The sequence below is a fragment of the Nicotiana tomentosiformis genome, chromosome 2 (assembly GCF_000390325.3).
Source record: "Nicotiana tomentosiformis chromosome 2, ASM39032v3, whole genome shotgun sequence".
NCBI lineage: Eukaryota > Viridiplantae > Streptophyta > Magnoliopsida > Solanales > Solanaceae > Nicotiana > Nicotiana tomentosiformis.
Window position 1 is genome coordinate 78907600 of NC_090813.1, and position 17682 is coordinate 78925281.

Below are 17682 nucleotides of genomic sequence, written 5' to 3' on the forward strand. Positions count from 1 at the left end.
TTAGCTTTGGGTCAGCAAATACGCCTGACAATATTTTGCAAATGAATTATCACTTGAATTTCAAGTTCACATTTTCTCGTACGGGGATCTAGATGTACTCATAATAATTCATTACATGCATTACTTTTTCAGCTGCCCATTTTCTCTCCTATTCTTGGGATTACCAACACATATCCCTAGCCTTATTTGGGGATCAATCTTTGTGCATTGTAGTGGAATAATTAAATCATATATCACATTTATATTTCTAGATGGAAATTATTTGGTTTCTGACCCTGAACCGATTGTGATAGGGAGAACTTATCATAACTTGGCTAGATGCGTACAAGTTCTGTTGTATATTAAATAATACATCACATACCAAATTTTATTTTGGCAGTTTTGTTCTTATAACCAATGGTTTAGATATAATTGGAGGCATACAATTTCTGCTAAACCAACTTGGATTTAAACCAGTATTATCAAGATAAATCATCATAATTTATATTCTGGAACTGTGCTCTAATAATTTGAGCAATCAATCTTGCAAAAGCCAAACTGCAAGTTGATAACAAATGCACATATTACCATGAAATAGGTGTATCTATTAAAATCATATAATAGTAAATGGTCCACATGGAAGGTGACTGAGCCCATATATTTATCACCTTTTATTCATACCAGAAATCAAGTAATTCAATCCCAACCTTAACTGGTATATCATGAGAATAAGCAGCACAATTGTTGAAGAATCTTATATTTCTTCAATATATACCAGTGTAATTTTCAATTAAACTTTCGCATCATAATTGAACCGAGATGGTCAACCGGTCATGCCAACTAATATTTATTTCAGTAAACCTCTAGTTTACTTGTGGCTTGTGATTGCATCATCATTCTTATACTTGTGTAGTACAAATAGAAGAAAAGTTAGGTAATCTTTTATATTTACCCGATATGATTATAGTAATATAAAGATATTCAATCTTCTTTTCATTTATAGTCTCAATATGCCAACCACTTTGGCTAATATATTTGTAAATCAAAATGTTTCTTTTGAGACTTACTACAATATTAATGTCATGAACAATTTGATTCATCCTGGTAGTAACAAATTAGTTCTTTCAGAGCTCTTAACTGCTTTTGTACTACAAGATCTTTTATCACACCATCCATATAATGAATGCCTCATTCACAAAGAGAATCATATCATAATAATTGTCATGTTCAAAATCATCATAAGCAAAATAATTTCTTGATTTAATTTTGCTTTTAATAACTTTCATAAGGCATGACAAAATATTTTTTGGCGTATCACCTGTATGCGACCAATGATATATTCATGTAACTACACAGTAATATTCATTATCTTTCTTTGTCTCAAACCTCCCCTAGAAGTGAGTTGTGGTATGTATCCAATCATGCATTGCACGTCTTTATTCATTACTTTTATCACATACTGCTACATTCACCTTCGGGAATGAGTCTGCATTCTCAATGCTTATCACAAGTCACATTCTCTTAAAAAAATGGAGTATAATTATTGTGACATGCTTTATAAATTTTTCATACCATTTTGATGGTAAATATTTCCTTCACCTTTTTGAAGGATTACATCTAGAACCCTTATTGTTCTCCTTTTATAGTTACCATAATGAAGATAAATTATTATTTCGTCCCTTGCCATATCTTCATACATTCATACAGTCATGAAAAATTATTTTGTCGCCTTTCAAACTTATCATATATTGTTGCCACATTCGCTTCACTAAATGGAGCATATCAAGTAGGGCGGGCTTCATGATTCTTTCATCGATACTGTGTATTGTGACTCAAATCCAATGCCTTACCCATATAAAGGCATGTTAGGCAAAATGTGTTGGGACTCAAACCCAACTCTTATCATTATAGTGCACTAGAACTTAAATATGTCTTAACTAGTTGCATAATAGGCCAAAGTACAGATTAAATTATCAATCTTGTGGTCAGAAACATAAACAAAATTAGTTATAACAAGATTTAAAAATATAACCACTTTTTAAGGTTGTATGACGAAAATATTTCATTCCTTCTAAGTGTTATCACTTTTAGATTTACGTGAATTCAAATAGAAGTACATTCAAATGAATACTAGATAATCTGTTAGAACACTTACCAATTTTGTAAACGATAAACCAAATCAATAAAGTAAGAATAAAGACTAGGACTTGGAAGCATATATATAATTCCTGTAGTACTTCCAGTATCTACATATGTGATCCAATTCACATCACAATATATGGATTATAGATGATAGTCAAAGGCTAAGATTGACTGTAAATCAGAATATCTATTATGCTTACAACTATCCTGCCAGAATATTATGTTTATTTATGCATGCATTTAACCAACTATGCAGGAATAGTACCAGTTTAGTTATATTCATTAAATATTACTATAGTAACATTCCTCTTAGCGTGAAAAGGGTAAAGAGCACATTGGTTGTCTGATATCTGCGCACATATATGTAAGCACTATTCAGCACGTTAAATATAAGTTAAAGAATTGAGTAGAGAGTACCTGTTTCAAAATTTAATTATAAAATATATATTCATGCATTTTGATTTGGTTCATGAATAAATCCTCTGAAGGATAGCCAAACGCTAACTAAAAATTCATATTAGACGTCAAGAAAGAATAAGCAAAAACTACACTAGCCAATGTAGGGCTAACACACTTTCAAGCTATAACAAAATGAAAATAAAATACTGAAAGCTTATTGTGAGTTATCATGGCAAAATAGAAAAATTTTGAGATTAGTGGAAGATAAAAATAAAAATATGAATAAGCTAGAAAGATGAAAACTTATCTTGTATTAGTATACAACCCATTGGTTTCTATCTTTATTTTGTTTGATAGCCACAGAATTGTTGGTATAAGGATAGCAAACACAAAGCACAGTGTATGCCTATATGGAGGTGTATGGAAATGGGAGCACAGTCGTGCTGATAACGTGTTATGAAATAAAAGTAATTTAGTAAAATATGAACAAGAAATAGAGATAGAGAGAAGGAAGAGTATTTCTTCTTCAATTGTATGTGTTTTCTTATCTATTACAAGGCCTTTGTATAGACACGAAAAGCGAAAAAAATTATGCCATTAAGCATAAAAATATGTCATTAAGCATTTGAGAAGATCATGGAGGAAGAGTAGACATCCACCATAATTTGATTTTTCTTATAACAAATAGTTTTTTTAAGCCAAAATAAATAAAATGAGAATATAAATCGGAGGGAGCACGTGCGAAGAATCAACAGGGGAGCCTCTGCCAATTTCAACCGTTGGAAGCCTACCCTTCCCGATGACCCATCCATAGCCACAACAAACCATGTACCTTTAGCAGCAGTTATTGTACCTCGATGGATCTCCTCCGGTGCTCCGCTGTCCGTTTCCCTGATACTTATCTCCGGCGTTCGCCACTTCGCCCATGCTTCGCCGCCGTGAGGTCTCTCACAGCTGATACCTACCTCGCGCCGCGCCACTGCTACTTCACTTGTCTTAACCGATCCTAAATGCGTACAGTTTCTGCCTTGCAGGTCGAGTTTGAGCCTCCCATTCCCTAAGCAGAAAGCAAAATACTATAGAGAGCTGGAAGCTGCCGTCGATGTTGTCGAACGAGCTTGCCGTCTTTGCATTGATGTAAAATTTCTTTTTATTTAGCCAGAGTCACATAGTATTTTGATAGTTTAGTGTGATGACTCGCCATGTCATCATGCCACATAAGCGCCATTTGGCATACATTAATGCTATGTGGAAGCTTACATAGGAGGAATGCTTGTATTTGTAAGAAGATTCTAGAGAACTATGAACATTTTCTTTGGAAGATCCTGTATGTTTATGAATTTGCTAGGAAAGTCCTTGAAATCTTCTAGACTTGTAGAGAATTCTAGAGAAAGCCCTTATCTTGTAAATATTAAGGACTTGTATAACAATTAATATTTACACACTAGTCTCTAGGAGACTAGTATATAAAGAAGGTCATTCATTTGTAATTCATCAAGCAAACAATTCAAGTTCTCTCTAATACAAAGCTTCCTTTAACAATTCTCTTGTGTTCTTTCTACCATTCTCTTAGCGATCTTGAGTGTAGTAAGGCTGACTTGGCATAACAAGAACGTGGGCAAATTGTCAAGTGCCGCACGTGTACTTAGTTAACGACTAAGGACGTGACAACGTGGTATCAGAGCAAAGGTTGCGACTAAGGAAATGGCGAACGACGGAGAAATTAACGCTGCCAACACCCAAGCCAACGTCATCCAGGATGCTGCTGGCAAGAGCGGCCGTAACAAAAATAGAAATGCCACCAACAAGGGCCAGGAGGTGCCACCCGAGGTTGTGTCAAACGAAGTTCTTACATCCCAAGAATCATCTGCCACTGAGGCGAGCGAGGATGAAGTGGAGGTCCTGCCTGAGGACGTCTCGCTCGGTAAAGAGTGGGTGATGAAGATGAACACGGGGATGAACGCCGTGGAGATCTTTGGCCAACGCTTGGGGAAGGTGGAAGGCACCCTTAGCGTTCTTGAGGGGCACACTCTTGAAGAGATTGAGAGCATCCGAAATGACTTGGAGGGACGTACACAGACCGAGATGGAACTAAGGCAAACTATCACTGCCTTAGAGTGCAGACTCATAGAGGCTATAAGTACTATCGATGCTATGAAGGCAAAGATAGAGTCACTCGAGGAGCATGTTAGTGCTGGCGTGACCGAGGCAGCCAACAGTGTTGTGGTGACGAGGGAGGCCAAGATCGAGGCTCCCAAACCCCCAGTGTTCAAAGGTGTTCGTGATGCGCAAGAAGTGAAAAACTTCCTTTGGCACTTGGAGAACTACTTCAAGCACGACAAAGTGAAGGACGACGAGGCCATGATCAACATGGCGGTGTTGTACCTCTCAGAGACTGCCATGCTATGGTGGAGAAGGAAGATGACAGACGTGGATAAAGGTATATGTACTATTAGCACGTGGGATCAGTTCAGAGCCGAGTTCAAGCGACAGTTCTTTTCAAACAATGTCTTGTACGAGGCAAGGCGTATACTTAGGGAGTTGAAGCAAACAAGGAGCATACGTGCCTATGTCAAGGAGTTCACTACCCTTATGCTTCAAATCCCCAACCTGACCAATGATGACTTGTTGTTCCACTTCATGGACGGGTTGCAAAATTGGGCTAAGCAGGAGTTACAATGCCGGCAAGTCGCAAATATAGACCAAGCCATAGTGGAGGCCGAATCATTGATGGATTTCAGGCATGACAAACACGACAAAGGGAAAGTCAAAGAATCAAAGTTTAATAATGTCAAAGGTGGGGGAGACCGTGGCAAAGGCAAGGAGATACAACAACAATACTACAAGACTCAAGATTCCAAAAAGTTGATTTGCCGTCAGGGCTACGCCGAGAAGAAGGCGCAGGCCGAGAAGAAGGGATGTTACATATGCGGAGGGCCGCACAACTTCAGGAATTGTCCCGACCTAAAGAGTCTTAGCGCCATGGTCCGTGAACGGAAAGAGCAGCCGCAAGGAGAGAGTTCGGGAACCGCATAGTTAGGTATGATCGGATTATGCGGTGCTGTCACAAAGCAATCTATCCAACCTATCGAGAATGGAAACCAATACGTGGATCTCACCATCAACAACAAGCTTGCTCGTGCAATGGTGGATACTGGAGCAACTCATAATTTTGTGACTGAGGCTGCCGCAAAAAGACTAGAATTGAAGCTTGCTCCAACCAACTCCCGCGTCAAGACCGTGAATGCCGAGGCACAAAATGCTCGTGGGTTAGCTAATGGAGTTGGTGTCAAATTGGGAACTTGGAAAGGTATGACAAACTTTACCGTAACCGCTATGGATATCTTTGACATCATATTGGGACAAGAGTTCTTTAGACATTGTCATACTTTGATCGATCCCTACTTCCAACATCTCTTGGTTATGGAGCGAGAAGGAGCTTGCATGGTACCTACAATGTCTATGCCACACGGACAGAGCCAAGCACAACTCTCAGCTATGCAGGTTGTCAAGGGGATCAAGAAGGGGGAACCGACGTTCGTGGCAACCATCGCAAGTCTGGAGGAAGACAAGAGTTTTCAAGAGACATTACCACCTTGCATAGAGAAGTTGCTTGAGGAAAACAAAGATGTCGTGCCCGAGGAGTTGCCTAAGCACTTGTCGCCTAGGCGAGAGGTGGATCACAAGATTGAGTTGGAGCCAGGGTCTAAGCCACCCGCATTTGCCCCATATCGTATGGCACCGCCCAAGCTAGAGGAGCTTAGGAAACAATTGAAAGAGCTGCTAGATGCTGGTCACATTCGCCCATCAAAGGCACCTTTCGGCGCACCAGTATTGTTCCAGAAGAAGAAGGATGGATCACTACGCTTGTGCATAGACTACCGAGCACTTAATAAGGTCACAGTGAAGAATAAGTACCCGATCCCACTCATTGCTGACTTATTCGATAGACTTGGGCAAGCCAAGTATTTTACCAAGGTGGATCTTCGCAAGGGCTACTACCAGGTTCGCATTGCAGAGGGGGATGAGCCAAAGACAACATGTGCGACGAGATATGGAGCCTTTGAGTGGTTGGTGATGCCTTTCGGCTTAACCAATGCACCTGCCACATTTTGCACCCTTATGAATAAGATTTTCCATCCCTATCTTGATCAGTTCATGGTAGTCTACCTAGATGACTATGTCATCTACAGCAACACCTTGGAAGAGCACATGAAGCACTTAAGGAAGGTTTTCCAAGTCTTGCGGGAGAACGGGCTATACATCAAGAGGCATAAATGCGAGTTTGCACAATCAAAGGTGCACTTTATAGGAGTGGGAGGCACCTATAAAGGTAACTGAGTTGAGATCCATCCTTGGCCTTGTTAACTACTATCGTCGGTTCATTTGTGGCTACTCAGCAAAGGCCGCACCATTGACTGAGTTGCTAAAGAAGAACAAGCCATGGGTTTGGACGGAGCATTGTCAAAGGGCGTTTGAAGACCTCAAGGCAACTGTAACAGAGGAGCCAGTCTTGGCATTACCTGACTTTGCCAAGACATTTGAGGTGCATACAGATGCTTCAGATTTTGCCATTGGGGGTGTCTTGATGCAGGATAAGCATCCCATAGCATTTGAGAGTCGCAAGTTAAATGAGACGGAGCGGCGTTACACAGTGCAAGAGAAGGAGATGATTGCTATTGTGCATTGCCTTCGTACATGGCGACATTATTTGCTTGGGTCAAGGTTCGTGGTCAAGACCGACAATGTAGCTACTAGCTACTTTCAGACGCAGAAGAAGCTCACCCCAAAACAAGCTTGGTGGCAGGATTTCTTGGCCGAATTTGATTATGTGCTGGAGTATAAGCCGGGCAAAGGTAACATTGTAGCCGATGCCTTGAGCCGGAAAGCCGAGCTTGCTGCAATCACTTCAACAAGATGGGACATTCGTGAGGCTATAAAAGAAGGCATGCAACACGATCCAACAGCCAAACAACTTATCGAGTTAGCCAACCAGGGCAATACGAGACATTTTTGGGTCGAAGACGGCCTACTACTTACCACAGGTCGGTGGGTCTACGTGCCTAAGTTTGGAGACATTAGACGGCGGATTATAAGGGAGAGTCATGACACAATGTGGGCTGGTCATCCAGGCCAACTTCGCACTAGGGCCTTGGTTGAGTCAGTCTACTATTGGCCACGCATGCGAGATGACATAGAGTGTTATGTGCAGACTTGTCTTGTCTGTCAACAGGACAAGGTTGAGCAACAAAAATCCGGAGGACTTTTGGAGCCATTACCAGTTACAGAGCGTCCATGGGAGAGCGTGACTATGGACTTTATCACTTGCCTACCGAAGTCTGACGGTTATGGTACTATTATGATGGTCGTGGATAGATTTTCCAAATATGCCACCTTCATGCCCGCCACACCAGGTTGCACTGCCAAGGAAGCCGCCAAGCTATTCTTTAAGAATGTGGTGAAGTATTGGGGCTTACCAAGGCATATTATTAGTGATCGAGACCCCCATTTTACTGGAAACTTTTGGAGAGAATTATTCGACATACTTGGCACGGAACTGCACTTTTCCACTAGTTTCCACCCACAGACAGATGGACAAGCGGAACGGGTCAATGCCTTACTAGAATGCTACTTGAGGCATTATGTAAGCGCACATCAGAAAGATTGGTCAAGGCTGCTAGACATCGCCCAATTCTCTTATAACTTGCAGCGGAGTGAGTCCACGGGACGGACACCATTTGAGCTAGCCACAGGCCAACAACCACAAACTCCACATTCATTACCAGCCGCGTTCGAGGGAAAGAGTTTGGGGGCTTTTCATATGGCCAAAAGATGGGAGGAGCAGCTTGACACTGCTAAGTCCTACTTGGATTAGGCAGCTAAGAAGATGAAGAAGTTTGCAGATCGTAAGCGGCGTCCCACAGACTATAGAGTTGGGGACATGGTCATGGTGAAGTTTAATCCAAGACAGTTTAAGGCACTACGGGGCATGCATCAGAATCTGATTCGCAAGTATGAGGGGCCATTTAAGATAGTCGCCAAGGTAGGCAAGATCTCATACAAGCTTGACATGCCATCATATCTTAAGATCTATCATGTCTTCCATGCCAGCATGCTTAAGCCATATCATGGAGACAAGGATGATCCAAGTAGGGGCCAATCAAGTCGAGCGCCTATTACTATTACCGCCTCGCACGACCGGGAGATTGAGGCTATTATTGATTACCAGGCCAGGCGAAAACAAGGGCAAAAAGCCACCGCAATGTTCCTCGTCCATTGGAAGGGGCAATCACCGGAGGAGGCCACATGGGAACGTTATGAAGATTTATGGCAATTCAAAGATGAGATCCGAGAGTTTATGTAGCAACATTGCGCTGCGGTCGTCGCAACATTAGGTGGGGGAGAGTGTGATGACTCGCCATGTCATCATGCCACATAAGCGCCATTTGGCATACATTAATGCCATGTGGAAGCTTACATAGGAGGAATGCTTGCATTTGTGAGAAGATTCTAGAGAAGTATGGACATTTCCTTTGGAAGATCCTAGATGTTTATGGATTTGCTAGGAAAGTCCTTGAAATCTTCTAGACTTGTAGAGAATTCTAGAGAAAGCCCTTATCTTGTAAATATTAAGGACTTGTGTAACAATTAATATTTGCACACTAGCCCCTAGGAGACTAGTATATAAAGGAGGTCATTCATTTGTAATTCATCAAGCAAACAATTCAAGTTCTCTTTAATACAAAGCTTCCTTTAACAATTCTCTTGTGTTCTTTCTACCATTCTCTTAGCGATCTTGAGTGTAGTAAGGCTGACTTGGCATAGCAAGAACGTGAGCAAATTGTCAAGTGCCGCACGTGTACTTAGTTAACGACTAAGGACGTGACATTAGTCTCGAAATTTGGTTATAGAACATTCATCAGTTGACTTTAACTAGCTTGGGACTAAGTCCTTTAGTTGTTTGATTGGTTGATTAACTGATTGAGTTAACTACTTATCTTGAGGTGCATTTGGTTAAATGGATTGAAATGCTGCTGCTAGTCAATTTTAGTTTGTTTTCAGCAAAACACTAGTTTCCGTTTCAAATGCCATAATATTTCGTGCTAATGTTATTGTAATTGCATTTGAACACGTATGTCGAAAGACTGTTAATGCTTATTGCATCTGAAATTATGAACTTCCTCTGTGCTATTCTACATATTTAAGTTTTGATCTAGTACTTGCAATTTTGGTACGTGACATATTTACGGTGTACTCAATGTAAAAGATTATAGATCTTGGACAAAAAAGCTGTTAGCTTTTCCCTAACGAGATAACATCAGTCATTTAGTTCTGGTGAAATTTTATTGTATGCTTTTGAGCTCCAAAAATAGCTTAAACGAAAAAATCTGGGGATTAGTAGTCTGTCAAGTGATGTTATCATTTTATCAATTAAAAGTTCTGTTTTTTATTTTTATTTTTTATGGTTGTAGGTGAAGAGCTCATTGTTCTCCAATGATGATAGGATTCTTGAGAAAAATGACCAAACCCCAGTCACTATTGCAGATTTCGGCGTGCAGGCTTTGGTTAGCTTGGGTAATTCATTTTGCTTTTCTTGAAACCTTCTTCAGTTTTTCCTTGATTATTGAATTGAAAGTGTTGCAGTTTCCAACAATACTTTATAAAATTGGGAAGCGGAAAAGACAAGCATGTTGGAGGTTTAATTTGTCTTACCACATGCTTTTCCTCTATTAAGAATGTTCGTCCACCTATTTACATGTTCTTCAAGTTGCTTTCTGCTTCATAGAGTAAATAAGGTTGTATGCTAGATTGATACTGTAATGGAACCTCCCTCTAATTGTCTAAATTCTGCTATAACATCCAAAGCAACCGCCAATAATCTATTGAGGAAGACATGAACACTTTACTTTGAGCCAAAGCAATAAGTACCCATTACATGCATTTTTCTTGTTACATGAAAATGTACCTAATCAGCTATCAAATTGTTTAAGAATGATCAGACATGATGGGGACACTGTCTTCTTTCCCTTCTGACTCTTTCTTTATTCTCTTGGAACAGAGCTGAATTGTTTCTCTTACTCTATCACATCCTATTCTGATAGAGATGAACAGACTCTTCCCTTCCATTCCTTTGGTGGCTGAAGAGGATTCATCATTCTTGCGGTCAACTAATCTAGTCGGATCAGTGGTTGATGTGGTTGTGAATAAAGCAACTCTCAGAGACGAAGTAACAGAAGATAGTGTCTTGAAAGCAATTGACAGAGGGGGAAAGGATGCCTGTACTTTTGGGCCAAAGCAAGCCACATACTGGGTAAGTTGAGATCGACTTTAGAGCAGTATTCACTAACTTTCACGGATAAAATCTTCATCTCTCTGAAACCTTTACATTAAGGGGGGAATTCCTGGGAAAGGGAACAACAGATTTTCTAATTCCACTTTGGGGGATACACCTTTTCATTTTGTTTTTCTGACATGTACATTTAGTTGGTGGTATCTTTTTAATATTTGAGAAGTCATTGAAAGGCAAATAGATATACTTTTGCTTCTATGACAAGGAAAAACAAGTATCGCACTGTCCCAATAAACAACTATCATGCTGTCCAGAGGAAGGAGGCAGAAGATTTACATGGCCTTTGATAGTCCCTATTTCGTGATATATACTGCCTCCTTTTAATTCTCAGATACCAGATAATGTCCTGTATTTCCATGCACAAATGGCAACAGTTCTTTGCTAATATTCGTACACTAAGATATTAAGGGCTTATAGTTCAATTAATTTGATGTGGAAAGTGCTTTTTCTAGTCTGATGGCGTCTATACTCTGGATGATTTTTGTATGCTTAAGAAGAAATTTGACATCTTACTTCCGTACTAATGAAATGTAACAGAACCTGAATTTGTGATTGCATTTTACTATCACGAGGTTGTGGACTATTTTGTAAAATTTCATGGACCTGGTACAGGTACTAGATCCCATTGATGGGACACGAGGGTTTGTTAAAGGTGTTGAAGCTCTCTATGTGGTATGTCCTTAATCTCTATTTTTCTCTTACTATTCTTTCTTTAGCGTCTTTAATATGTTCTTTTTACTTCCCAACCAACATAAAAACAAGGAGGAGAGGAATTTCAATGAAGAGAACATCTTAACATGTGAGGTTGTTTTCCATGGCAATGGCTAAAGGTAGCAGGTAATAGTCGCGTGGGATTATCTCCAAATCAGTCTCTTCCCTTTACCCATTGTGCTCATTGGCCATTATTTCTTGTCTTGCTGAGGTTGAGAGACTCGATTTTCTGAGTAAGCCACTTAGATCCAATGAACTTTCAAGGAATTAGCAGTATTGTTTAAATATTAACAGCTTTATGCATCTTCCTCAACCCTCGTGGAGCACCAATACTATCCTTCGGCTGTTAGTGGGTCAGGAAATCTGCTCCTTATACTTGTATAATCACTCCAACTGGCTTTGCTCTATAGTCAGTTAAGTTCAGATTTATTGCAGCAGAAACCTTGATTTGGTCAAGCTTTCTTGAGGATGATAATATAATGATGAGAATTTGAGCTATCACCTTTCCATGCGAAATAGATGATATTGCTGGTGATAATATGGAAGCATCAGTAGAAAATGCAATAATAACATGGATGGGAAAAGTGATTGTAATCGTGTGGAACCTATGTATTATGAAGCGCAAATGTTAATTCAGATAGCAGCTGTTACAGTGATCCTCAAAGTTATGAGGTGTACAGATTTTCAAGTTGGTCTTTGGTTGGCAATTTCACATTAGTGATACAACATGCCTTTAATCTTGTAACCCTGCAAAATATGATGTGTGCAGAAAAAGAGAAGAATGGGTTAATCGATTTGGCATCTAATCTTGTGGGAGATTTTGGTGAAGTAAAAAATAAAGAAGTTTCTTATGTTCTTATTAATAGCGGTTCATCATGATCTTTCCTTGTTTGTTGTAGACACATAATAGGTGACTTTTCACTTGAGAGGGAAAAATCCTGAAAGATGCAGATTATCTACTAGTACTATCCTATTCACTATAAGGTTTTGATTTATTTCGCTTGTAGTTCATCTATTACCAGCAGCCTACTAATTTTCAATCAAATACTCTATAGGGTGGGTGCTATTAGTTCCATCTCTTTCAGTAAGTTCTCTTCTACCCATCAAACTGGCAAGAATTCAGATCAATCCAAAAAGGACTGGGGAATGATGTTACACGGGAAAAACCTTTATTTTGGAATAACACTAGAAAGTGTGGTACTGTTAATCTTAAGTCTCATTCACATCAGACTTTTCCTTTTGGTATCCCCTCATCCTCTTTGGTTTAATTCTGCTTTCAGAAGCTTTCTCTGATAGCGCGATGTTTCAGGTTAAGGTAATTAATGTTTCTCCAAACAAGAAGTCTTTGTAACTAAAGAGTCCTAGATTATATACACGATTACATAGCTTTCAATTATTGCATGTTCTTCTAGGATTTGTCAGTTGTTTGAATTGAGATTATACCCCTTACTGTTTCTTCAACTTATTTGGCTAAGCTTTGTTGTCAGGTGGCTTTGGCTCTTGTGGTTGAACGACAGATTGTCTTAGGAGTTATGGGGTGCCCTAACTGGGATGAAGACTATTTTGTTAATCGTGCCACCGGGGTCCAAGAAACTGGAAGCAATTTCTCCAGATCAGGGATGATCATGGTTTCTCATTTGGGTTGTGGAACATGGAAACAAAGGTTGTCAGACATGTTAACCATCAAGTTGCCTCAAAGTTGGACAAGATGCTATGTCGATGGGTGCCAAGTACTTAAGGAGGCACGTTTTTGTACTCCAGAGAGTCAAAAATGGGAATCTTTGCCTCTATCATCCTCATTTAATGCAAAAACAAACTCCGAAAAAATAGAGAAAGGGGACATCCTTCTTGTGCCTGCATGCTGTGGAAGGTGATGTCTTCTTGTCAAAGATTATTCGTAAACATTATTTTCTCTCTTGCTTACAATTGGCATTTATGTAAACTTTTCAAACTAGATGGGCCCGATTTCGTGGATGCATTTTGAAATTGAAGTTGACAATTAAATAAAAATTCTGATACTAAAACTTATTTGGAAACTAGGGTTAGATAAATGAGGAGCTGAGGAAGAAAATTTATATTGTCGAGTGATCCTTTTAAAGCATCTATATTGGAATACTGGTCACAAGCACACTTAAACAGGGCAACGTGTGATAAAACTGCTTTTACATGTGGCTGGCATATCCTTCACATGTTGGAAACATACTTGTGTTTTTTTATAGGATTTAAGCTGATATAATCTGAGCATATTACAGCACCTCTATTATTACGGATCTTATGCCTAAACACAGAGAATATCTTAACGGTTGTGCTTTTGTACGAGGAGTTGATTGATCATCAAAGACGGGAAGGGAAACATCTGGACAAATATTGTCCACTACCTCTGGGCCTGATTTTATCCTTTGATCTTTGTGTTTTCGGTTTCAGGAACTTATAAAAAACCACTTTTTCCTGTTTCAGGATTTCTTATTTGTGCCAGTAAGTGTTGAGCTTTCTTTCTCCACCGAAATTGCTACAACTGTAGGTATTAGTGCAGTAGGTATCTTTAGATACTAGTTTCATTGTGTACAATGGTCCCTCATGCTATAAGCTCATGTTTACTTTAGAATAATGTTCTGGGGGCGCAATCCCCAACCTTTTGACAATTTCTAACTGAACAATGTGATATTTTGGTGTCTGCTATTCTTCAATGTCGGTCCATATCTGAAATAATTTGACCTGTATGACCACACACTACTTTTGCTGCTGTCACCCATATGAAATGATTATATTTGTTATTAATCTGTTTGATTAGTCTTGTCAAAGCACCACCGAACACCACCACCCTCTTTCTCTGAAGGAAACTTGTTTCTTAGCAATATGTTGGTATTAGGTGTATCTGGAATTTTGGATGGCTACTGAGTTACCATCATTTAATTCATTTTTGACAGAGGCTCATGAATCACATCCATTAGAGATTGAGGTTCAGTATTTTACATTACCTTAGGACAGAATCACAACGGTCGCATTCTGTATGTTTTTCTAGTGATACTCTAACTTAGACTTCCTTATAGGATGAATAGCTGAATTGTGAACTTATCACATTTTCCTTTGACTCTCTTGATAAAAAGTGATTACTTTCTCAAATTTCTTTGATGGTTTTGCACATTCCTTTAATGCAATCTTTTTCTGCTCTGCAGTTTGTGCAAATATATGATGGTGGCTTCAGGTAGAGCATCTGTTTTTATTCTCCGTGCAACAACCAGAACAGTTATGAAGGTGATTTTTAACCTCACACATAGTAGATAACTGCAGTCAAGTGAGTGGGGTCAAATAACAGCAACCTCAAAGGCTCTATAGTTAATCATTATGTTTATGGTGTGCATTCTGGGACCCATAGTGCAAATATATGATGTAGGCCTGGGACCCATAAGTGGAGCCACTTATTATTGAGTGGGGTCAAATAACAGCAACCTCAAAGGCTCTGTAGTTAATCATTATGTTTATGGTGTGCATTCTGGGCTAGCACGGATTTCACCCTGATTAATTTTCTATAAACAGTAAAAGAGTTAAATCGTATGTTTACTTTAGGTCCAATGTTAGCTAGGAGTCTTTTAGTCTTATAAGAGATTTGTACACTAATAGGAAAAAAATACGTGTACTAGAGAAACTAATTTTCTAAATAGTGGATTGAGACTGGTCATATGGAACGACATGAAAAATGAGGATTCATATTGCCGACCCTAACTAGCTTGCGATTGAGGTGTAGTAGTTGTTGGTACATTTCCTAGAATACGAGGAAAATAGGATATTGCAAACTTTCTTGAGATTACTAGAAAGACATACTTATTTGGGTTATAGTCCCTGGTCTAAAATTATTTGGAGAAACGAGCCTTTTGAGGTTCCCATTACAACTGCATAACAAGCAATTTATTTTCGCGTATTGTTTTGTTTTAGATTGAAACACAGAATGATAAAAAGCATTTGCCCTGTCACATAGAACAACAATATACTGCAATTATTGGAAAATAATTCATGGACAGTTAAAATATTTCTCTGGAAGTTGTTACTCTCTTCGTTTGTTGGTTACTTTAAGTTGACTGGATTTACTCAACCATCATCAATTGATGCCACTAGATCCTTGAATTAGCATATGCTTTCTTTTGGGTGTTCAGCATTCTGATATGAACATATGACTCCACTGTAGAAAATCTATGGCTATGCCCCTGCTTGGGACCATGCTGTTGGAATCATATGTGTTCATGAAGCTGGGGGAATGGTATGCATCTCTCTATTGGTATTCCTTTCTGTGGTCGATGCATCTCTCTGTTGGTATTCCGTTCTGCATACGCATTCATTTTAAGTTGTGTGCTAGCAATTTCCATTTATTACCAGTTCTTGCCTTCTTGGGAGAAAAACAGAACAGGTGGTGACGTGGTGTAATATTTAGTAAACCTACATAAAATCTACTAGGATGACAAGTACCTTTGACTTTGCATATCTCAAGATGTAAGGTGTCATCTTCCTTTTCTTTTGGCTACTGTCTAATGCAGGTTCATGATCAAGGTCTAGTGGATATATTTGAAAACTTGAGAAATGGTTGGGAGGTGAAATCTTTCATACCATAAAGCATAATTCCTGCAGTTTGCCTAAAAAGAAAACAGAGTTTGAAGAATAATTGAGTGTCATTTATCATTAGTTCTTCTTAGATAACTAATTCCATCTTTGATAGACACGAAATACATCTATTAAGTTAAAAAGAAGCATGAATGACGATATATCTATGAACTGCAAGTAGATAACAGCAAAAGGAAGGGTCTTCATATTTATTAGGAATCTTTTTCTTTGATATGATAATGAATACGTGCTACCTGATGAAAACTCTCTTTTGTTAATCAGAGACGATAAATGCATGAACTATCATTTCTCTTCTATTATATCGTTCCTTGTGTGACCTCCATGCACTAGCATAGAAATTTCCCGTGTGTGTGTACAACTTTCAGATGTAGCCTGCTTGCAACCTTGTTCATTTGGCAAAATAGGATGTAAAGCAAGGGAAAGTTTTGTGCGCTTTGATTTCTTTGCTTGATGTTAAGGCTTTAACTGTTTTCTTTTTCCTTCAACTTGAGGGAAAATGTGGGACTGTACATCAATTAACATGAATCTTGTTTTGCAGATTTCTTTATTTTATTAAAATAAACGGGTCCGGCTTGCTGTGTTTCGTAGTTATTCAATGGGTGCAAAATCTTTTCAGGTGACTGACTGGGAAGGAAGTTCAATTGATTTTGCAGCAGATCAAATTGCGCGGAGAACTATATTTCCTTCTGGTGGTTTTCTCGTGACGAATTGTAGCTTACATAATGAGATACTTGGATTGATCTCCTCCAACTCACCAATTATTTGATGGAATTCAGCATTCTTGTCATTCATAGCTGACTGACATAGCGAGATGGTCTGACTCTCTTCCGATCCATCAAATTGATTGATTGCACTGGGCATTCTTGTGATAAATTATACCCAAGTATTAATCATTGTCAGTATATTGACTTTGTTTATTAGCATACTTGCATTCTTTGGGCCTCAAGTAGTGAATCTTCATAAAGAATGATTCATTATTACTTCACACTGAATAGGTAACACTGCCGAAGTGCATTATCATTAATTCTTTCATCGGAAGCTGTTGCAACACAAGGAAACGTTACACGCTTATTGTTGTAATTCAAACAACTTGGTGATTGAAACAGACTGCATTGTTATCTGTCCATGCAATCGTATGGAGTCACTGTTTTTGCACTTGATTCATATAAATTCTAAGCCACATGCTTTCTAGTTTTCTAATATATCATCACTCTTAATAGTTTCCTATCTCTTCTACATCAATTCGTTGGGGTCATGGCAACTGGATTTTCTCTACGCAATTTTTATTATACAGTGAAAAAAGAAATAGGGAAGGTTTTAACTGGGAAAACAGTGGTCAGGAAATCATTGTGATTTGAACTCAAAGCATTGCAATTCTGTTTTAATTGATCTTTCAGCTTACGCAACTTAAACTTGAAATCACGCATCTATTATTAGCTTAAGCAGATGTTTTTTTTACGAACAGCTGTTCATTCTTGTCTTTTGCC

At 38.9% G+C, this 17682-nt stretch overlaps 1 protein-coding gene across 4 annotated transcripts; it reads left to right on the plus strand.

The window, feature by feature from the left end:
* The first annotated feature begins 3250 nt into the window (after positions 1-3250).
* Positions 3251-17326, plus strand: LOC104119626 (putative 3'(2'),5'-bisphosphate nucleotidase, mitochondrial). Of its 4 annotated transcripts, XM_070195630.1 has the most exons (10): positions 3252-3463; positions 3555-3657; positions 9993-10095; positions 10623-10831; positions 11483-11542; positions 13069-13451; positions 14039-14056; positions 14758-14836; positions 15765-15836; positions 16812-17326. In XM_070195630.1, the coding sequence occupies exons 1-10, from the start codon at positions 3378-3380 to the stop codon at positions 16959-16961; spliced, it is 1263 nt and encodes a 420-aa protein (XP_070051731.1). In that variant the 5' UTR covers positions 3252-3377; the 3' UTR covers positions 16962-17326. The 4 variants fall into 4 exon arrangements, with proteins under 4 accessions (XP_070051733.1, XP_070051731.1, XP_070051732.1 ...); XM_070195632.1 differs by lacking the exon at positions 15765-15836 and having other exon boundaries at positions 3251-3463; XM_070195631.1 differs by lacking the exon at positions 14039-14056.
* The last annotated feature ends 356 nt before the right edge of the window (positions 17327-17682 follow it).